General features: G+C 45.7%; 1 protein-coding gene across 1 annotated transcript in view; it reads right to left on the bottom strand.

The window, feature by feature from the left end:
• Nucleotides 1-23743, bottom strand: part of LOC147712695 (11-beta-hydroxysteroid dehydrogenase 1-like) — a 208052-nt gene that overhangs the window by 111027 nt on the left and 73282 nt on the right. Inside the window, exons 2-3 of the mRNA XM_086923363.1 lie at nucleotides 20051-20181; nucleotides 5049-5160 (exon numbers count right to left, since the gene is read on the bottom strand). Coding sequence (XP_086779489.1) covers nucleotides 5049-5160; nucleotides 20051-20181 — 243 coding nt within the window. The remainder of the gene's footprint in view (nucleotides 1-5048; nucleotides 5161-20050; nucleotides 20182-23743) is intronic.

Below are 23743 nucleotides of genomic sequence, written 5' to 3' on the forward strand. Positions count from 1 at the left end.
GTCAACTAGATTCCTCAGTGCACCATGAAAGAAGATTTTAAAGGGCAATCATAAAAATAAGAATCTTTATGCATCTTTGAAGGAACACTACTTTCTAGACAGTTTCTGGTAACCACCCGAATAAATGTTCCAAAGAGTAACCTGCTACTTCTCTGGTCACAATATTTTCAAAACTTCTAATCTTGATTTTCCCAAAGCAGAGACAGAAGATGGAGAGAATCTTGCCACTTGCACTACAATGCAGGTAAGTAGTACATTGCTGTTTGGAAGCCCTTGAGTCACCTTGTGTTTAGGGAGAGGGAAAGAAAACATACTTTTTTTGTAAACTTATTTTATTGACAATTTTCTTAAAGATTGCAATCAATCAATATATGTCTGGATAAAACATTCCGTTCCTCTGAAAGGAGATTGCAACAGTAACAAACTGAGCTGGCAAACAGTCCTAACAGTCTTGCAGCATAACAAATCATTAATCCAACCACCCCGCCACTCCCACCCCATAGCATGGACTGTAGAGTAAATCCAACCCATTAACAAAATGGACAACAACTACCCTGGCCTTCCGTCCGTGGCAACAGCAAGATTGAGTAGCGGAATCGGAAGGAGGAAGGGAGAGGGGGAAAACACCATAACCCACTGGCGTACTGGGTCAGCAGGTGGGAAATCATCCACCGAGACCATAGTCCCCGCCCAAGTCGCAGATCCTCAAACAACGTATTACCGGCCTGTGCCATTCCAACAAACATTGGCCCCTTTGGCTTGCCTGAGCAAATTTGTACCTTCATAATCTCCCCACCTCAGCAACTCCGCCCTCCACTTGGGGACCTGTTGGCCCTGAATACTTTTCCAGTTGAGCATGATTTACTGCTTTGCCAGTATTAAGACTAGGTCATTAAACCTTTGAGTATTCTTGTATTTAGGAGATACCGGGAACAGTCCCAGCAGACAGGCAGCAGGTGTAGCGGGCAGCGTATAATCTGTGATTTAATTCACTAATGCCACTGCTTCTGACCAAAACTCCCTGAAATGAGGACAACTCCACACCATATGATACATATCTGCCCCACCAGGCCAGATTTGGGGCACCGTGAACTGGAGCCCCCATAAAAATTGCGAATCCTTCAAGGGGTGAGGTACGCCTTGTACAGGTAGTAAAAATTAATCAATTTGAAATGTGCATGATGGATAATTCAGGGAACCCCGCCAGAAGTTTAGTCCAGTCCGTGTCCATAATAGGTGTGCCAATATCCACCTCCCAAGTGCCTTTAAGGGCGCCATGGGGAACATTGGTGTCTACCTGAATCACCGTATATAATCCATGTTTGCCCGCTGTCTACCCAAGCACATGCATAGGACATGGCAGCCCTGCAGTGAGTACGCCATACAAAAGGAAGTGGACAGCTGGTAAGTCATAGCCCTCTTGCAAGTCATCAAAGGACCACAGGATCCCAGTGTCCTACAGATTGCCAGTCGTCTGCAGTCCTACGACCACTCCCTCAGCCATTGAATGGCATCCCCATGAAGGAGGAGAGCCAGCCATTGCCGGGGTATGGTGGAGGCATAGGGGGCTGTCACTCACGCCTTTTTCCTTTACCTCTCCTAACAATGCCTGGCCACTGGTTGCGGGGTGCAAGGCTCAACCCAGACCTGCTTAGGCTCCAACAGGAGCTGCGTCAACCAGGGAAGCACCAGTGTACCCGTCTCATCAAGCAGACCATCCCGAAGCCTTCCATCCAACCACCTGTTTACCCACTGCAGTTGGGCCACCAGATAATACGCCTCGAAGTCGAGTCACCAAACCACCGTCATTAACCAGGCACTGAAGTTTCACAAGGGCCACCCTGTGGTGACCCGTCCCCTAGATAAGATCAGTGAGCATGGAGTATATTTCCTGAAACTTAATGTGGGGGATTATCTTGGGGAGAATGGCAAAATAATACAATAGTAAACAAACAAAAAAAGGAGTGAAGAGGTTCAGTAAATTGAGGGCTCACCCTCCTCTGTAAATGAGAACCACAACACATTTCAAAACTACAGCTAAAAATTGTCTCCTCCTGTATGACAGTTTTCATACGCGGCACTTACGGGAGAATCTTCCATATGGACAGTTCTTGCGACTGAGAAGGAACTACTTTAATGTGAAAGAGTTTAAAGAACAGGCAGAAGATCTACGGAAGAAATTGGAGACAAGAAACTACCTGACCAAGGTAGTGGACAAAGAACTCAAGCGAACCAGAAACAACAACAGGGACGCCCTCCTGGAACCTACACCATGAAACCAAAGGAAGAAAGACTGATATGCAGAACTACCTTCAACATTGGCTCCACCCAAGTCACCAAAATAATTAACAAACATCGGCGCATACTCAACTGCGGCTACTTGAACAAAAACAATGTTTTGGCGCAGGAGAGGGAAAAGTCTGCAGGACATGGTGGTTTACACTAGGCCACGAACAACCAACATTTCATATCAATATCCAACTAATGGGCCTTATTTAGATCTCGGCGGACCGGTTACTCTGTCACAAAGGTGACGGGTATCCCATCGGCCGAAATCTAAATCCCATAGGATATAATGGAGTTAGATTTAGGCAAGTGGGATATCCGTCACTGCTGTGATGGAGTAAGTTTTTGCTACGATCTAAATCAAGCCCATAAGCTCATCAAATAAAACGTCTTATTTGACAGCCTGCACAACCCAAGAATCAGAAACTAAAAAACGTTTTAAACTGGTGGTTTGTAGAGATTTGCAGCATCTAACGTCTCGCACATTAACAAAATATATTTCATGAATCACCCCCGCAATAAAAGGATTATTTAAAAATACACGTATGAATTCGTATGAATTCTCAAACGTAAGTATTACTTATCTTGAAAAATGACTCTGCCATTTAGATGAATCTAACAAAACTACCCGAAAGACTAAAAATTGCCCTCTTTTGAGAAAAATGGCATTGCTTCAATTTGAGAAGTGAGTACCCGGATTCATAAAAATGGGTTGTAGCCATCTTTTCTGGGCCACAGGTAAAACAGGTCAAACTCAGATTATATGTGTTAGAGATCCCCTTACACAGCCGCATAAACAACATCTCTTTTCTCATTGCCCAAGGTTCTCCATCTACTTCAAAATTGTCTCAGGAAAGATAGAAAAAACCTTAGTTTGATACAGGTCTCTCTAGTGCACTTTGATAAGGATCAAAATATGCAGGTGTGCTCAATAAATAGCGGATATATTTCATCTTCAAAAAACTATCTTTGAAAGAACAGCTTCATTATGTTTTGAAATGGCAATGATTTTGTTTTTAAACATCAGCATTTTTCAGTTTCTCAAAATACATGAATTTCTATCAAATAAGAACTTTCTATTTCGGGTTAAAAAGTTTCATGAAAGTCTTGTGCTCGTCTGAAAAAAACCCTCAAATTCTGGCTCAATAATCAGATTTAATGCATGGTCTCTAAACATCAGCTTCTGATTCCACTAGTGCAAATGCATCACCAAGAGAGAATCTGCCCCGCCTGCCCAGGTTTTACAACCACATGCCAGGGATGCCCACCATAATGACAAAAATACCTACATTATGTCAAGGATGCAGACCATTATGTCAGGGCCACACTCGTCTCATTGCTGTCCACCACAATGATAGGAACCCATAGATTATCAGCCACAGCGGTTATTATTCTAATGATGGGCACAATTAAGTGATAGATGGCCACAATTAGGCTAAGCATGCTTCCAATATAGCAAAGAAAGCTGCCATTATGTTATGATAAGTCCGAGAAGGCCCATCTTATGTCAAGATGTACCATTGTTATGCCAGTGCCTACATTATTTCAGAAGTATACAACATTTCGCAGAAATATTGGGGCACCAGGTAAATTTACTGTATCCTGACAACATGAATTGCTTCTATGAAAAGAGGATGTTTTTCAAGGAAGGAAATAACACAACATATAAATAAATGCATACATATGCATACAAATGCATACAGGAACATTTAAACAAATACACATACATACATGGAGTGGAGAAGTGTGGAGAAGTGGAGAAGTGGAGAAGTGTGGAGAAGTGTGGCTCAGGGGTTAGAGGCGGCAGACCCGGAAGCTGAGATCGGCCCTGGACCAGGGTTCATTTCCCTGCCCCGACGGGGGTTGGGCTCAATAATTCCACGGACTCGATAATTCTCGCTCCGGTGCCTACTCGACTCACGGGTTCACACTCTGCGACTCTGGGCAATAGCTTGCTTAATCTCCACAACGGCCCCTCGCGGCGGGATGCTTGGCTTTCACCTTGTGGATACCTTGCCGGGGTATCTCACAGGGGAATACCAGGACGGGTTCCCTAAGCAAGCGCATAGATGCCTGCGATGTGGGCAATTTGCGCTATATAGATACATGTACATGCACATATACCACTCCCACCATTTGAAAAACAAGGCCACTCCATGCCTCCATTTCATTCCATCCTTGGCTCTCCTTAGCTACAGGGTTGCTAACATATGGTTGTCACATGTTTCCATCTTTCTCAGCGTATCTATGCATCTTCGGCAGTACCACACTCTACCAACACCTTCCTGCACATAAACAATCATTCCCTGCAACTCAGGCCCCCTTAAACTACAGAGCAAGGAAGCCTGCATTGGCGTTAGTCAGCTATTTTGCGCATTTCTGCGTTTTGAAAATGGCGGAGCGTGGTGCCGCCAAATTTGGCATAGCTCCTCACTCCGTCATTTCCTTGTAAATTTGCCCTTTTGTCTCAGGTATTACAAGATGCATCTACCTAATTTAATATTGCATATATTATGCAAACTACATCCATAATGTTACTGTTATATTTGCCCATGACGGAATGAAAAGTCAATATTGTTAATAATGGGTTCTTCATTACTGTTCAAGTAACTTTTTATTTTTGTTCTGTTTTCTACTTCTTTTCTTTTGTTAATTTGTTTTTGATATGCTCCAATTCCATTCCGGATCTTTTTTTGCAACATATAAAGGCTTAAAAATGAAAATACAAGATAGACATTTCGTAAAATGCAGTGGTAACATACCCAGGGACTTCTCGGTCTCCTTCACCACCCGTTCGGCGAATGCCATGTCGTCCATACTGCCTGGAATATAGCGAGCTGATGCAGCTCCCAACTTTAGGCATTTCGAAACCACCTGTCAGAGAAAGATCAATTATGAGAAAAATACAAGGGGATATCCCTTTGTCAAGGGATCTGACGAGCTGCAACACAGATAACTGAACTACAACCAGTAAAAGGGAAGGTCCACCCAGCATGTATTTAGGGCATTTTGTGGCCCACAATAACAAACTGCACAATAATCACGTGTTTTCCCATTTAAAACAAATGTACACTTGGTAATTGCCATGTAACTGACTCCTGGCTCAGTTCCGCTAGTCCTCCATGCAAATGCCTCTCCCAGCGCCTCACTGGATTGTTAATTTGTTCTGCCTAACCTTTACAAACCTGGCACAGTCCTGCCAAGCGTCACGCAACACGTGTGACGCCCACGCATTTCAGTGCGGTGATCCGCATCACCGCACTGAAATGAAATGTCACGCATTTTGCCAACGGCGCCTGTCACTTACTGTGCCCGTTACGGTGTGGCTCTCTCTGCTGCTCGAGGTGCCGGCCGCCTGTGTCCCAGCAAACAGTTAACCTCAGTGCTCAGCTCTCTGAGAGCCGGCGCTACAATGTATCGGAGTATGCCAGTATGGGTACTCTCGCGTCACGTCCGGCCGCCAGGAACTGACAGGAAGTTAGTCGGCGGGGGAATCTGAGTGAGCGTGCAGGCTGCCTCACTCAGTGCTCACTCTCCCTCTTCATGATGGCACAACCCCCGCCCCATTTCCTCTCGCCGGTGCAGCCGGCATTCACCCAGCAGCCGCCCCTTGCATGAATTTACCGCTGCGAGGAGGGGGCCATGACAGTGCCGCCACGGCGAAGCGGACAAAGCTTGTGCCGACACAGCTCCCTGCGTGGCATGTTCAGTCGACCCCAGCAGTGAAAGGAGCCCAAACCGGCAGCTCAAGTCCGTTACTGCCTGCCGGTTCACTCTTTCAAAGGACAAGACACTCACCACGGGCCATACGGCGTAGCAACCTCCCGAGTCTGGTGAGAGCCCCAAACCCCGCATTGACGGAAAAGGGAAGCCGAGCGCAAACAGTGAACTGATGCAACTCCTACAGCTGGAGTCTCAAACAATTCACAGCAAACTGTGGCGGCAGTGGCTGACTGTCCCAGCCGGTCGGCGTTTGTCTCAACGAAGAGGTGCCATGAAAAAGCGCCCGGCAAGGACCTATATGCCACAAAGTGAGCGCGCCACCTGGGTGCCCATGCGGCAGGTAGGAGGCCTGGGTAGCGTGCCAAATCATACGGAGCAGTCAGCCCATCAGAAGAAGGGGGAAAAACCAGAGCCCATGGCTGTACTTGTATGCAAGCCGCCATGCCGGTACATCGAGCAGTCCACAGCTGTAAGAGAGCCTGCAACCATGATCACAGAGAGTACAACGATTGCAGTGAGTGGGGGGTACAGGCAATCGGCAGAGTCGTGGATAGTTTACTTTGCACCTCAGCTGTCTGGCCACCGGCGCTCTTCTCAGCAGGACCGCAATGGGCCCTGCTTTCCCCGGCCGTTATCGTACTGCACAACGCAAATGGCTGCTGTAAACAGAAACATCATAACCCACGCACTCCCCCATACCGTGGGAAGTATCTACCCCGAGACCAATACCCCTGTTATCCCAATACACTTAGCCAACAAGGTCGTAGTTGTTGTGGTGGTTGTTGGCCGCAGTTTTATTGGGATCATAAATCATATCTGGGTCATATACATGTCAACACAATATCCCATAAATTATATCTGGGTCATAAACATGTCATACATCATATCTGGGTCATAAATCATACATGCCATCGCCATAGTCATAAATCATAGCTAGGTCATAAATCATACGTCATCATCATTGTCATAAATCATATCTGGGTCATAAATCATACATGTCATCCTCCTTGTCATAAATCATATCTGGGTCATAAACATGTCAATCATCATATTGTGCAGATCATATCGTGGTACATTCAGTTTGTAGATGGCACGCCTACCTAACCAGTTCTTTTGTTGGTCCTTGGTAGTCCTCATTGTCGTGTTACCTCTAGGACCACCATTTGGCTGGTCACCCACGCCCTTTGCGTGTAGGGAGGGGTAGCTTCTCCAAGGAGTTAGGCCCAACTCGCTACCTTTTTTGTGCCCTGCCGTCCGGCCGGGTCTGGGCCGCGAGCGCCGTTCGCTATTCCCCTCCTTGGCCCGGCCACCTCACCCTGCCGTGCGGCATCCCAAAAAGAGTGGCCTACTTCTACACACCGCCCTGTTGGTGTGTCTCCTTAGCCATCCGTTGTAACAATTTGCGCCAATGCTTGTGTTGCTGTCCAGCACTGCGACAACTGCTGGTTCCTAGGTGTGGGTGGGTGGGTCCAAAAATTCAGGTGCGCCGCTTCTCCCCGCTCCACGAAAATTAGGAGCTATCTGGGGGGAGCGGTGGCTTATATACCCCCCTTCTGCTCATCCGTTCCGTGCAGCTGCCCCCCCCATTGGGGGGTTTGTACCATGCTGTCCCCCCTATTGGCTGGGGGGTTCCTTGGTGCCAACAGGATGTTCCCCTGAGAGGTGTTGAGCCTTCCTGCCGCTTCTGGGCGTCCAAAACCGGTTCTTCCACTGGGGCTCGGCGTGGATTATGGCGCCGGCCCTTGAGCCCCCCCCTTCGTGGGGGGGGTGCGGCGGCCTCTGCAAAGATAAAGAGCAGGACCAGCTGGGTGAGTCTGCCCCCTCCCTGTTTCCACTCCCAGAGGCAGCATGTCGGCAAGCGGGAAGGCCCGATCCCAGTCCATCGGGCTCGACCTCAGCAGGCGCAGCTTATTCTGTAACCTGTTCCACCAGGGAGCTCTGCATCAATTGTGCTCGCAGCAGCTGATAACAGAGTAAGTGAAGTGTGACTTGTTAATTAGCTTCCTAATGTACTTTCCTTTTTGAGGAGTGTCTTTAAAGCTCCATGAACTTGACATGTTCATTCATTCCTCATTTCATAGTAGTTAAGGGGGAATATTTTTACCACGGGATTGCACAAGCACATTTCTGCCCCGGTTGTGAAGTGTGATATAAGCTGCCAATAAAATAGTTTTAAACGTAATTCTTCCAGCAAAGTGCTGCCAGTGAAGAAATGTAATTTGTGTTTAAGCCATACTCTTAATTCCATAGGTCATGCATGCCCGTTTTAGAGACAACCACCCCGCCCCCCCCCCCCCCCCCCCCCACCACTTTTTTCATCCCAGGAAAAATCCCTGATGTCCAGCTCTTCCATTTCTGGTGCTTTGCAGAAGTTTTAAGATGATTTTAGGGTTTCTTGTTGCTCAAATGGGTGTAATTGCTCATATTTATATGTTTCTCCTCCTTTTCATTGCTTGAGTTTGCGCGCGAGAAAGTGTCACTCATAGTCGATGAAATGCTACTCATAATTTCACTGAAAGTCTGAAAATGTCACACATAGCAATCTGAAACCTTGGCAGCTATGCTGGCAATTGACCGGCTGTGACCCAGCTGACAACCCTCATGTGCTAGATGCCTCGACCCAACCCTGCAGCCCTCCTATGTTTGTTTATTATTTATTTATTTTGCTGTCCATCGTAAGGGAGTCTTACAAACACACACACTGCATTTATTAATACCATCCAGAAAAAAATCAGATGACGTACACAGATGATCTTTAAATAAATGTGTGTTGTACGGGCAACTAACATTTGCTTCCTCCTTTCACTAGAAATCTGTCGGAGAACACCAAGCAGGGAGAATGATGATGGCTGCCAAGTAATCCTCTTAAGTCTTTAAAGTTAGGGATAGTGACAGAAGTTAGATTGGAAAACATTAAATGACTGGATAATTCTGTTGTTGGTCTTTTATTGGGCCATTCATTGCCGAAAGCAGGTGGTGGGTGCAGCTTCTAAGGAACTCTGAGACTGCTCACACAATTCAGCCATCGTTAAAATAAGTCGTGTTTTTACAACATACCATAAACCTCTTATGACACCAGAGCTATGAGACTTTATAATGATTTACAAATGTGTCAGAAGCAACTAGGTACAAGGTTAACCGCTGCATGCAATGCTAGATAGTACTTTACATACAGCTGGGGCAGCATACATGCCAACATTTCAACTTCGATGAGGAGAAATATGCATGGATGCAAAGACCTGAATAACGAGTTGAACGAAACGGGTCAGGGGGAAAACAAAATGGATCCCAGGAGTAACTGGAAGACATGTTTCTTCACCATCTTCAAGAAATAACTCCTGCTTTATAGAAATAGGTCACACATACACCTGTAAGTAGAGTGCAGCATGCTCACTTCCAGGAAGAGAGTCATATGTATTAATTTCATCAAAGCTTGACAAGTCAACATCATAGGAGAAACTGTATAAGCCAATACACGTGGAAGAAAAGACTGTGACAAATGCAAGGGGGTAATAATTTCGACTCGCTAAAAGGGCTATGTACATGACCCAATATGTTTTTGCATGCGCAAACGGGTTCGCAAACCCGTTTGCACATGCAAAAACGGGTCGTACATCTGGCCCTAACCCTTGAGGCTGCTCTCCACTCTCAAAGGCTTTAAATGGTGAAGTACTGAACATCGCCTGAAAGGTAAAACAAAACTAGAGAGTAAGGAACTGGGGATCTTTCCACCTAGAATACTCTGAAGGAGGGGCAACGAGGGCTAAACAGAATACGTACATGCGATGTATTAGCCGGGTGACTCTCCACGGTGAAATGCGCCATAGAAGTTGCCATGCCCTTTGGATAGCCCGCGCCCCCCCTCCCCCCCCCCTTCCCTTGGCCTGACCGGGGGCCTCAGTGAGTATTTCTGTAAGTCCTGCTGCATCATGTGGAATCGGGTTTCTGGATGCTTGAATCGGGAGGTGGGAGACTAGCCTTCAAATCATTAGTCTCCCGCCTGAATGGTTGGCATGTCTGCTGCATGTAGCAGGAGTTTCTCCCCTTATGTACTATGCTGGGGGCGCTCACCAGGCCTTCCAAACTTCCATCTCCACCTGCGAGTTGGGTCTGATGAGTGGTGGTGCCTGAGGGTGGGAGGGCCCTAATGGGTTCTCCATTTCAGGGGTCCCCGGATGTAACCACGCTCCTGGCGGTGTGTCATGATCTAGACAGCGACTGTAACTGGAGAGAGGCCTGAATGATCTGCTTGGGCAGCGCCATGGCTACCAGCAGGCCTGGTGCGTATGACTGATGGGCACGGTGGGCAAACGTGAGCGTCAGCAGCCCCTTCTAGCTCGAATGTTCTATTTAATTATTTTTGGTTTACACGCCCTAACCCTGGTAGTGTGCACCCCAGTTGTGCATATCAATAGAAGCAGAGCGATTTACTTACTTGGGCTTCTGTGAAACAGATCGAGTTCCATATTAATGTACAGATTGGCCTATACCTCCCACTGTTCTAGCTAATAAAAGAAAATCTCAGACATCGGTGTTGGTGAACAGTTAGACGTAGCGACTATAGGTGCGCAACGGTCGTAATTTAGCTAGCTATATTAATAATGTAGTTTGTATAGCGCACAGCGACTTCAGTCGAAGTGTCCCAGCGATGCAGGTCTAGCTCCCAGCGGTCAGGAGAACAGGGCAGAACTAATGAACAGCAGAATCAGGCCGACCTGAACAGCCAAGCTTAAAGTTTTTACTAAACGACTAAACAATGATTAGGTTTTTGTCTGTCTTAGTTGGAAGGGACGGGAGTTCCACAACTTGAAAGATAAAAAGCTGAAAGAGCAGGCCCCAATGTGAGCTCTCTTTACAGTGTGGATGCAAGCCAGCAAGACCCCGACCGATCTCAGGCTCCTAGCGGGAGAGTAAGGCTTGATGAAGGGGTGCAAATAACGGGGACCTTGGCTCTTAAAAGCCCTGTACCAGTAGCAAGGTCTTTAACTCCTCCCATGCTCGTGACGGAACCGTTCCGTCACGAGCCTCGGGTGGGCTGTGCTGGTGACGGAACGGTTCCGTCACGGGCCGCTCGCCGCACCTGCGCGGCGCGAATTCCACGCCTGCGCGGTGCATTCTATTGAGCAGGCGGGGCCGTGACAGAACCGTTCCGTCACAAGCACAGCTCACCCGCGTGCCGTGACGGAGCGGTTCCGACACCGAGCACAGGACCGCTGCGCGGCCCCCCACCCCCTTAGCACTGCGGCGGAATAGCCGCCGCAGTGAAGGGGTTAAAAGAGAGCTGCCTCTTCAGAGGTAGCCAATGCAACTTTGAAACTGCAGCTCTCATAGAAGCCCGTCTAGGAAGATTCAGCAACAGAAGGGCTGCAACGTTCTGCACATGCTGAAGTCTCATCAGCCGGGATTGTGATCCTCCTAGGTACAAGACATTACAGTAGTCCAGTCTAGACGTGACCAGTGCCTGGACTACTGCTTTCCTGGCAGATTTAGGCAAGAAAAGGCGTCCCGGACTTCAAAAGACAAAGGTACTCAAATAATGTTCATGAAGAAAAATCAAGATACACTTTTAGGAGTACAATGTTCTTTAATCACAGAGTACTCATTCTTATTATTAGACCAACAATTTCACATAGAAATTCTTCATTAATTCAGTTATAAAATTGTGCCCGAGAGAAAGGGAGGGGGGGGATAGGGGTGCGGTGAGGGAAAAAGTTTTGTATGCGAAGAGAAAATATTCACTTCAGTGCAAAGAAAAAACATTCACAGTAAAAACATCACTTTGTGGCTCTCCTAGGGGGCCAAACATAATTGCCATACAAGGTCAAACTATAGTTCAAATAATCATGCTCCAAAAAAGGGGGAACAATCCTGCCAGGGATGGGAGCCGGTTCGATAAGGTGTTGGTAGTCTACGTTTCGACCCTAATAAGCGTAGGAAGTTTTCCCTTACAATGCGGGTCTTCTTCAGGACAGGAAGTGGGGGGGGAAAGAAGAAGGGCTTGGACTGTTTACCTACAAAAAACATATAAGTCAGAATTAGGGTCTCAAAAGATCCCAGAGTGTCACCTAATAAATACGAGAGACATCTACTAACTACATATTTACACAAAATACACAATTACGACAGAGGACAGAGTCAAAGGGGACGTATAAAAGTGACTTAATTAACACAAATGGTCATGAGGCAAGGCTATTGTTACCTTGCAAAGCTGCAGATCGTGCGTCAAGTTACAGAATAAAGTTTACTGTCCATTCACTGTTCAATGGGACGACTCGAGCTAAAGGCAAAAGCGTATATGTGTATTAATTATTAAAAACGACTGCTGGTGAAGGGTACAATATAGCCACGTCACATAGAATTATAATTACCTCGCCTTTAAATATTCAGGCGGCTGGCGCTGTAAAATTTGTAACGGTTTCCTGTATCACGGTATATTTAAACTGGGGAAATCATTAAAGACTATTATATCATAGTCAGGTGTTTGATCCAAGAAAAGGTTTGCCGCCCAAAAAAAACTAAAAAATACCTGATAATGGAGGCAATGGGGGCCAGACTTAGTTCGTGTATCGCTTTTCTATTCTAACATAATATCGCCCGGGCTGCAAAGATAACATTGCATAGGTTACTCATTTTGCAATGAAATGATAGGCCTTCGCTATGACATCCTGTAGTCACGAGGCAAATACCAGAGTTACCTTACCTCAATTAGAAGCGTGGATTGCCGCGGGCAAAACGCGATGTAAAAACGAGCTCACATTCTATGGTTCACCGTATGACCCTCAGCCGCCGGCTAAAATTACAAGGCCATATGAGTTATCCATGCTGTCAAACTTCCATTTTTTAACATGTAAGAGTGCAAACCCACTACAAATACCTGATAATGGAGGCAAGAGGCCGGACTTAGTTCATATATCACTTTTTAATTCTCATGTGCCCGATAGATAATAGTGCAGGAGTTACTCCGAATGCAACGGAATGGCAGGCCTTCGCTATGACATCCGGTAGTAACGGGGCAAATAACAGAGTTACCTTAACTCAATTCAAAACGTGGATCACTTCGGGCAAACCGCGATGCAAAACTGGGCTTGCGTTCTATGGTTCACCGTCTGACCGTCAGCAGCCGGCGGAAATGACAAAACCATAGGAGTTATCTGCACTGTCAGACTTGCATCTTTTAACATGTAGGAATTCGAACGGGCGAGTGAGAAAGTAATACCTTGACAGCAGTAGAAGTCTCAGTTCCTACAAGCTAGTCCGATTTCCACCAAGCTCCGTATCCTTGCTATGGCTGTGCCTGGCATGCACGTTCACCGTTGTATTGCGTTACTAGAAGTGTGGCTCAGGGGTTAGAGGCGGCAGACCCAGAAGCTGAGATCGGCCCTGGACCAGGGTTCAATTCCCCGCCTCGGCGGGTCTTGGGCTAAAAATTCCACGGACTCGATAATTCTCGCTCCGGTGCCTTCTCGACTCACGGGTTCACACTCTGCGACTCTGGGCAATAGCTTGCTTAATCTCCACAACGGCCCCTCGCGGCGGGATGCCTGGCTTTCACCTTGTGGATACCCTGCCGGGGTTATCTCACAGGGGAATACCAGGACGGGTTCCCTAAGCAAGCGCCGGGAAACCCACTGCGGGTAGCTGTGCGCTATATAAGCTCAAATACATTTACATTTACATTTACTAGGGAGCGTGGCCTACTCTCGCGTTTGTTGGAAAAGGTAGAAAGACTAAGTGGGGTGGATTTTGTTACTCCAAAACCCTTTAGGACGGTATGCACCTGCCTCGCAGTCAAAGAAAGTGATACATTTCAGTTCTCTAATATTCAGTATGGGGCCTATGTTACCTCCTCTTGGGCCTAGGGAGACATGTTCAAGGACAATCCATTTGAGACAGTCAGGGGAGTGTCCTGTTTCCATACAGTGTTCCACTAAAGGGGCACCTGAAACTTTACATCTAAATGGGACTGCAATGTTGTAAAATTCACATTTTTACTTTTTGTTGAGTTTGCCCAACAAGGTTACATGGGCAAATGATGCCGTAAATCACATTTGAGGTGTTACAGTTGGTGTGAGATTTGAGTGGAACTTGATGTTGTTTGAAATGAAATTCTTTAGTTTCAATCGTGTATGCACAGGCCTTACAGTTGCCACATTTATGGTGGCCGAGGACCGGTGGGAGGTTCCAGAGTGACATTATGGTGGGTGTTGCAGGAGGATCTAAAAAGGAGCGCACCACATGTTCGCGGATGTTTTTTGCCTTTTTAAAGGAATGCATTGGTGGAGTGATGGTTCTTAAATCGTCTGAAATTATATTCCAATGTTTATTTATTGTTTTTTTGATTTCAGTACTTTTTGTTGAGAAAGTAGTGACACAAATCAAGCGCTGTTCCATTTTGTCCACACGTTCCTTCGGTTGTAGCAAAACCTCACGTGGATTTAACCATGCTCTTTTTCTCGCTTTTTTGACTGACCTCTTCGGGTAGCCGCGCTCAATTAGGCGTTCCATCAGACGCTCAGATTCCTCCATGAAATCTTCCTTTTTGGAGCATGTTGGAACTGGCCCTTCTTTCAGGGTCATCCCCAAACTTTTTGCTTCTTCCTCCCTTATTTTTCCTGACCCGTGGCTGTTGGCAATAGGACTCTGAGCACTTTACCACTGCTGATCAGTGCTAAAGTGCATATGCTCTCTGTGTAAATTGTTATTATGATTGGATATACATGATTGGCATATTTGTATCACCATGAAGTCCCTAGTAAAATGCACTGGGTGTGCCAGGGCTGGTGATGACATATGCTACTAGTGGGCCTGCAGCACTGATTGTGCCACCCACATGAGTAGCCCTAAAATGGCGCCTCAGGCCTGCCACCGCAGTGCCTGTATGCAGCCTGTGAACTGCCATGTCCTCCTGGTCAGTGTCCCCACTGACCAGGCCTAACCCTTCCCTTTTTGTGCACATTGGTCACCCCTATGGAAGGCCCAAGGTACCCCCCTGGACAGGGTGCAGTGTATGTGAAAGGTAGAGCATGTACTGGTGCAGGTGACATGCTCTGGTAGTGAATTACAGCCATTTTCGTTTTTCACTATTGTAAGGCTATCTTGCTCCATAGATTAACATTGGGAATGCTGGCTACAGTGGCTACCAGCATTTCTTTTCATAGGAACAAGATAGGACATAAGAGTCTAGTATTCCTGAGCTCAGAATTTAATAACACATCTTTTAGAAAAGGTTGTTTTTAAATCCTGTGTTTGAGAACAGCACTTTTAGAAAGTTGCTGTTCTCTCGTCTGACCCTTCTGTGTGCCTTGGCCTGTTTGTGTATTGACTGTCTGGTTTGAGAGTGACAGGGGCTGGGGATTCCCCAGGAGGCTGGCTGAGTCAGCCCTAGGCTGAATGACTGCATTTGCAACTTGAGAGGTGAGAGTAGATAGCACCTGGGCCTGAATAGGGCTGTGCCTGCCTTCCACAATGCTGGCTCCACCTCCTGCTGGGCGGCTGATGACCCTGCCCCTCACTCTGAAAGGAAAGGAGAAGCCAGGGTAACAAAGTGCTCAAGAACCACCCAGAAATGGTTCAGACCGGGCTCAGGGCCCACTTGCACAAAGAGAACAAAGACTTTTAGGGGTATAAGTACAGGACCCCAGACAACAGAAAATTAGATCATCCTAGAATCAAGAAGGAACCTCTGCCAAGGAGAAAGCTGAAACTGAAGAAGGAAGATTGTCCAGCTGTTGCTCTGCTAGATTGCCCTGCTGTTGCTTTGCTGCCAAGGAGAGGGGAAGGACTTTTCTGTGTCTCCTTGCATGAAGGAATCTCCAAGGGCCTGAGAAGAGCTGGCTCCCTGTTCTGAAGTCCCAGGAACAAAAGGACTTCACCCCCAGCTTCCCCTGAGCTCTACTGTGAGAGCTCTGTCCTTCCTGGAGTGCTTGGCCCATGTGTGGTGCCTCTGGAAGTTGTACCTGTGTTGGGAAGCTGGAAACTAAGCTTGAGAGACTTTGCTAAAGAAAAGTTATCGCATCGCTTGCCGTGGAGCGCATCCCTGACAGTGCGAGAAGTTTCCCGCCACAACGAATGTCGAGATCGTCGCATCGCCTGTTGCCGCTGTCAGAGCCGCCGCATCCTTCGTTTGCGGGACGCACCCGATCGGTGCGGGAAGCCTAACATCGCTGCGAGTGTCGTCGCAGAGCCTGTCATCGCTGGGTGAGATCGCCGCACCGCCTGCTTGCGAACCGCGTCACGTCACTGCGAGAGTCATCGCCGAAGCCATAGCATCGAGGAGCTGTGAGAGAAAAGATCACCGCTGGTTCGCGCATCGTCGCCCCGGAGATCGTCGCAACTCCAGAGATAGTCACATCCTGCCTTTGCGAGAACAAACTTCCTACGGAACCTACGCACCGGAATCCATACAAGTGGCCTTCCTCACCATACAGACCGGATTCGTCGCAACACGCCCGCTGCTGCAGCGGGGCTGTCGCATCGCCTCCCCAGGGTCTCAGGAGCAACGCATCGCTTGTTTTCCACCGCACCAGCTTCTGCTTTTGGAACTTTGTCGCAACTAAAGGTACTGTGTCTGAAACGTGACGCAACTGTGAACTTTTCACGCAACTGTGGATTATTTTATCGCAACATAAAGAACTTTTTATTACAACCTTAAGAACTCTTTTGAAACCATATTCTTGAACTGTGTATGTTGGATTTTTGTCGTTTTGGTCTTGTGTAGTTTAGATTAAATACCTTTATTTTTCTAAACTGTTGTGGAGTCAGTTTGTGGTGTTTTCACTGTGTTACTGTGAGTGTTAGTACAAATACTTTACACATTGCCTCCTGAATAGCCTTGACTGCTCGTGCCAAGCTACCTAGAGGGTGAGCAGGGGTTCTCAGAGGGTTTCCTCCTTACCCTGACTAGAATCAAGGGTCCCTATTTGGACAGTGGTACCTACCTCTGCCAACTAGAGACCTCCAGTTCCAACAGAGCAGTTTCGTCAGATCCTTAAAAAAACTGTCCAAAGGGCAAGTTGTCCCGAAGTCCTCTAGGGTGGTGGCTCGAGTATTGTAACAATGAATTTCGCTCTGCTGGTTTCCTAAAAAGGGTCGTGTGTAGGACATCTTCCTCAGCTACAATCGATAGATCTAAGAAGTCTATTTTCCTGTTATCCGATTGAATCGTAAATTGAATGTCATGCGATCTCATTCAGCCAAGAATGGAATGATGCTAGACGAGATTCATTACCTGACAAGATAAGGACGATATCATCGATATATATCGCATCCACATATCGATGATTGATCTGAAGGGGTTCTGGTCATTCAAGATGAAGGTGTTCTCAAAGGTTGACAAAGATAATTGCCAAATCTGGAGCGAAGGCTGCCCCCATCGCGACTCCCTTTGTTTGCAAATAAAAGGTGTTTTGGAAAACAAAGAAATTTCTCATCATGGCGATTTTCAAGAGCAAGATAATGAATGAGGTAGGGACACAAGTTGGTGCTTCACATTGGTTAAGAGCTACTGTGACTTTGACTTATGTGTTTTTTGTAGGTAAACAGTCCAAGCCCTTCTTCTTTCCCCCCCATTTCCTGTCCTGAAGGAGACCCGCATTGTAAGGGAAACTTCCTACGCTTATTAGGGTTGAAACGTAGACTACCAACACCTTATCGAACCGGCTCCCATCCCTGGCAGGATTGTTCCCCCTTTTTTGTAGCATGGTTATTTGAACTATAGTTTGACCTTGTATGGCAATTATGTTTGGCCCCCTTGGAGAGCCACAAAGTGATGTTTTTACTCTGAATGTGTTTTCTTTGCACTGAAGCGAATATTTTCTCTTCTCATCCAACACTTTTTCCCTCAACGCACACCTATCCTCCCTCCCCCCTCCCTTTCTCTCGGGCACAATTATAACTGAATTAATGAAGAATTTCTATGTGAAATTGTTGGTCTAATAATAAGAATGAGTACTCTGTGATTAAAGAACATTGTACTCCTAAAAGTGTATCTTGATTTTTCTTAATGAACATTTGAGTACCTTTGTCTTTTGAAGTCCGGGACCCCTTTTCCCATATAATATTGTATACCCAGGTCACTGTGACTACAATTTGGGTTAACCCTGTTACTATAACGCAGATTTAGGCAGGAGGCAAAGGATTTTTTTTTAGAGTTTTTAACATCCCAAAACATTTGCCTGCCCAAGTCGTAATCTGGCTATCAAATGGGAGTTTTACATCGAACCAAATGCCTAGGTTCTTGAGCATAAGCTGTGGGGAAGTTAAAGGTCCGGGCGATTCTGGACACCAAGCAGAAAACCAGATCAAGGGTTGCTTGCCTTGGATGAGGGCCTAAGTTTTCCCTGCATTTAGTTTCAGGCAATTGAGATCCATCAACTGAGCGACCTCCGACAAACTGGTCCTCAGTGAAACAGCCGTGCTGACTATATCCTGTGACAGGGTGACAATCAGCCGAATATCATCAGTGTACGATATGATGTTAAAACCATATTGCATAGACCTTTCTAGTACTCATTCTCTTGTGAGTCCTCATGGTGAAAAGGAGTTAGCTGGTGAAGCTGGAGAAAGTTGAAGATTGCAGCTGTGTTCAGTGAGGAGGCGCTTAGCGTCCATTGAAAAGGCCATAGCCTGGAACATGTCCCCCAAAGAAAGCTAGGACATGAACAGGATCCCAACAGTAGGACAGGAAGACACTCAATGTAAGAAATTGAATGAGGGGGTTGAAGCCCCACTCAAGCAACAAACAAAATCCTTGACAGGATGTCCTACAAAAGTCACTGAATTAACCTGTGCTTAACTCTCGAGTAACTTGACTCAAAGCAGTCCGACTTAACTTAGAAGCATTGTGTAAAGTATTTATGCATCACACAAACAGTAATAAATAATAAATTAAAAACACATCACAATAAAAATCCTAAACCAAGTAAGAAAAATAGAGTGCGTTTCAAAAATAAAATTATACCAGAACAACAAAATGGTGTATGGTAAGGGTGAAGTGTGGGACTGTAAGCACTGCTTTGCAAAGGGAATTTAGGTGAGCCACAGCCTTTCGCCTTTTGATTATTGTTTCAATTGGCTGAGGACAGTCAGGAGCAGAAATCTCACATCTTTTTGGGCCTCCGTTGTGCCTGTGGACAACCCTACCATAAGAAGCATCACTAAACAAACTTATGTCTGGAGATTAGCCTGGAAAGGACATTTAAAATCCAATGAGTAACACCAGAGATATGCATACATTTTTTGTGTGAAAATGGCACCTAAAAGCACAAAGCAGCACTTGCGGTCATCTAGCTTCAAAACACAACTATCCTATCGCCTTTTCCATTCAACCTTTACATGGGATGTCTTGGACCATTGCTGCATACTATAGGGATTACATTATGCCAATACCCTTGTTACACATACCTTTAGGTTAAAATATCGAACACATGCAATTTCACTACCTGAAAAATCTTCCTAAAAATCTTACAAACTTGAGGAGCTCATTCTTCCAAAAGTTAAATACATCGGAGACTGAATTCCTCCTGATCTACTCTAAAGTTGACTATGTTTGGTGCATAAATGGCTAGGAAGTTTTACCAACCTAAATATCTTTCCCACATAGGTCCCATCACAATCACTTTAATTCACCGTTGACCAAATTCTCTGTCTCACTGCACTCATTTCAAAACTAGCTACAACTGTCTCAGGCTTAAGTCAATCTAACTTTAATTGAATGTTTAAATTCACTAGATGGCATACTACTACTAAATAAATAAATCAATTTCTTTTAAAGACCAGCCAATCTGGTATACATATTTAAAATCTGTTAACACAAAGTGCATGTAAGGTAAGAAAACATTACACACTTCTGTTTTAAATATTTTTACTTTTGGTTGGTGAAGCTATTAATTAATATGTGTTCAGGATCAGGCAGTCTGATCACCTGGTGTAGCTGTGTTTAGAAGCTCCACAGTCTATGATTTACACCCACCCCTTTCATGTTCAAGAGGATGGCCTAACTTCAGCAAGGGCTGGCCATACACTTCTACGGTGAGAGACTTACCTTCTTCAGCTTCTCCTCTGTCCTTGCTGTAATGACAATATGGGCCCCCATGCGCGCCAAGTGGTAGGCCATCTGCTCCCCAATGCCAGAGCTGGCTCCAGTGACTATCACTCGCTTCCCTCTTAGCATCTCTGCAGGACAAGACATATTGAGATGGTGAACATTGAAATTTCAGTGCATTATGTCTTCAAAGTAATGTAGGAAACACTTTTGCAGAAAATTACACTGGAGATTTTCTTACTCCATTCAATATCAAACTGAAAAGTTCACAGATAAATAGTTCCACTTAAAGAGTTATTTATTATTATATTTTTAACCATTTATGAAGCAAAAATCACATATTGAATTAGGTTTCTGTTTGATGTTATAATTCTCAAACTTGATGTTACTCGTGTTTGTCTATCTTAGAACAATAAATGTCTTGATGGGATTTAAACCTCTGACATTCAGTTTTCACAGATACTCCCTCACATCTTAACAGCATCAAGGTCTGATTTCCCAGAAGCCTAAGTGTCTGAAATGATGGCAGTGCTGGGATGGAGTCGGTAACATCTAAGTGTGCATGATACATACCTGTCTGAGTTTCCGCTTATTTTGCTCCAATCTGGGATCCATCTTCCTCAGGCTTCTCGGTGTGTCCTGGTCAATGAGCAGTGTGCAAGTCTCAAGTTGTAGAAAAGAGGGGGGCCTACACCTAATTGTCTCTCTGGTTGTTCTAACCACTACAGTATAAGTGAAGAGGACAGACTACCTTTCCCAATGGCTGCAGTGACCTTCCCCATCACAAAGAGGAACGTATGGATTCTGCAACGAAGAATGAGCAAATGGAGATCAGCGTTTTTGCAACATTATGGTTCCAAATAAAGGTTTTTATTTGTGAAGTTGTTTCTTATTTTTGTCTTAGAATTGAAGTTTACTTAAATGAACAAGCCTAACTCACAAAGTACTTTTCGTGAGAAGTTGAATCTGACATTCACGCTTGTGAATGTATATCACACAGCCAGGCACTCATATTGCCAGGGAAAAGCTTTGTGGATTACAGAACTAGCTTTCTCTATGTAAGCTTGTCTCTTAGAAGTCCATGAATAATACACGTCTGCAGAAACATAAGCAGAAAATGATTAGTGTATTAGCTCTAGATATTCTGGAGTAATTTCAATGTAAGACAGGAGTAAGACACAAGTACTCATATGTAAATGCTGGAGTCCATGGTCTTTACTTTGGTTTTTCAGACTTTAGTAGAAGCATCAGATTGCCTCTGAGCACTTTAACCCCTTTCAACCTTGTGGAATTTTCTTCCCCTCCAGGTTAGAAGGGAGGCCTGTCCACTACTTGTGGATCCACAACTGTTTGCATTTATTTTGGGGACCACTGAGAAACCATGTCTGCTGATAACAAGTTGGTGTACTTGAACACTTTTCCTAATGACCACGAGAAAAAGGTGGGAGGCACCCTGAAAGGGTGTACTGATCTCGCCACCCTTTCTTATTGCCGATGCTCTTGCACTGTGACATATTGCCTCCTCCTCTCCCAATCACTAACACCGGAGGAGGGATTCTTTCATGTGGGGTATGGGAAACCCGTTGCTTTCTGGTGCAGTTGTCGGTCACCTCTCAAGACATCAGACAGCCCTACCAGTTATTAAGACATGCATCTACTAGGTCTGTCTAGAAATATTTCAAGTTTCCAAAATGCCAACTGTCTGACTTCATCTGGTTTGCTCCATAACGAACTGAAATTTGATCTCCATTGATTTGGGTAGTAAGGGTTCGTGATTGAAGAAAGTAAAAATTCCTTACACAAAGCCCGCCTGTCCAGTCCAGAGCCAAAATCAGACTAGAAGTTGCCCCGAACAGGGTGAAGGGAAAGGGGTATGAAGTCATGTGTAGTCGGTCCCACTCGGTCAGGTTTGCCCTCGTAAAAGAGTTGAGTTACAGTTTGGGGTATCTAATTTTTAGACAGCGACAGCACCTCCAATGCAGTCTCCCTTGGAATATGTGGCCAGTCATGCTCTAGGTTACGTCTGTCTATTGTCAGCTCCAATAACAGAGGTTTCATAGCAGCGCAGCTTGGTACTACAAAACTATGTCAGGCATGAACAACCCTCCCTTCCTGAGACACAGATTACATTGTTTGAAGACTGGCTCTCTACCCCTGCAAGAGGAACCCGTCGCAATAGCCCTGGAACAGCATAGGCAACTCCTTCAGGAACCCCACCGCAATTGCCTAGCACACATACAGGATTTTGGGAATAATGGACATTTTAAGCACTGCTGTGCTGTCCATCAGACACAAGGGGCAGCCTTTGCAGCTAATTAGCTTAGACTTGACCACAGACTTTAGATTCTCAGTAGCATCCCTAATACCCATCAGTGGTCATCGAGAGTCCTCAGATAGCGAACTGAGTTTCAGGATCAGCGGAATTGGGTGGTCTCGGGTAGGGAATGAAACCCGTTACAGACCGCATTACACCAAGGCCCACAGCTTTGGTCAGGTTGTCCTTAAAGTCCTGTGCACCTTGATACTTCTGACAGAATTTGTGGCAAAGAATCTTCCAGGTCTGTGCCTGTCAGCAGAATGTCAGCAGCAAAATTCATTCATTTTAGGATGTTCGAGCCTAATTTGCCATGGGCTTAATGGCAAGGGAAAAATAAGAGTATCAGAGGGGAAACCAGTCTGTTGCTCCTACCACTGTGGATGCAGTCTGAGAGACTGCCAATCAAGGGCACCTTACAAGGGTAGCCAAACGCCTTTTACTCATAACTTTTCACTTTTGTTTCTGACGAGCCGGGATATAGGATTTGATTTTGGTTTTAAAGAGGGCGCACATATCCAAAGGTGTCCTGCCGCTGAAGAAAAAGAAATGGAGAATGCACCGAGAGCCTAACACAGGAAGAGGTGAGTTTTCAGTAATTTATGAAAGCTCAAGGGACTGGATTCAGAGCAAATGGCTAGGGGAAGGCTATTCTACACATGTGCCATGATCACAAAGAAGCAGTGCTTAATTTGAGACAGTGGTTGCTAGTGGGGGCGGCCAGTACTCATTTTTAGGGACCAACACTTATTTTCCCTAAAATAACGGCGTAAAAACCATGAAACAAGGAGAAAACAAGAATTTGCAAGAGGGGAATGAATGGATAGGGAGTGCCAAGTACTGGATTAAAGGGAGAGTGTGTGGCGTAAGGGCCAGAGCTGCCGACTTTGGAGCTGGGAAACCATGTTCGAGTTTAGCCTCTGCTTAACATTCTGTAATTTTGGGCAACTCACGTAATCTCCATGTACCTAGGAGCAGCGCCCAGAGATCCTCACAAGTAATTAGCTGTGAAATACAAAGCTGAGTATTATTATTAAAGAGCCATGAGGTGGATTTAGGACTACACAGCCTTGGTATTTGGCGCACCAACATTTAACTGTACCGGGCACAGTTTTCTGAGTGGAGAGAGCCCTGGTCACTGGCACATATTTTCTTTTTACAATTTTTCACTGCAGAGAAGGCCCAGCCATTTGATCCCATTCTGTGAAACCTGGGTACAAGCTCAGCGAGCTAATGAGACAGTAGCTATTGAACAAAGAGGCCCTACACTCTTATCTGTTTTGATCACTGCGCTCTCCTCTTGGAATCCTCTCAATATACCACCCTGCTGTTTAATTTCCTCCTCCACCCTACCCATCACCCACACACCAAGCTCTGCT

The sequence above is a fragment of the Lissotriton vulgaris genome, chromosome 5 (genome assembly GCF_964263255.1).
Source record: "Lissotriton vulgaris chromosome 5, aLisVul1.2, whole genome shotgun sequence".
Lineage (NCBI taxonomy): Eukaryota > Metazoa > Chordata > Amphibia > Caudata > Salamandridae > Lissotriton > Lissotriton vulgaris.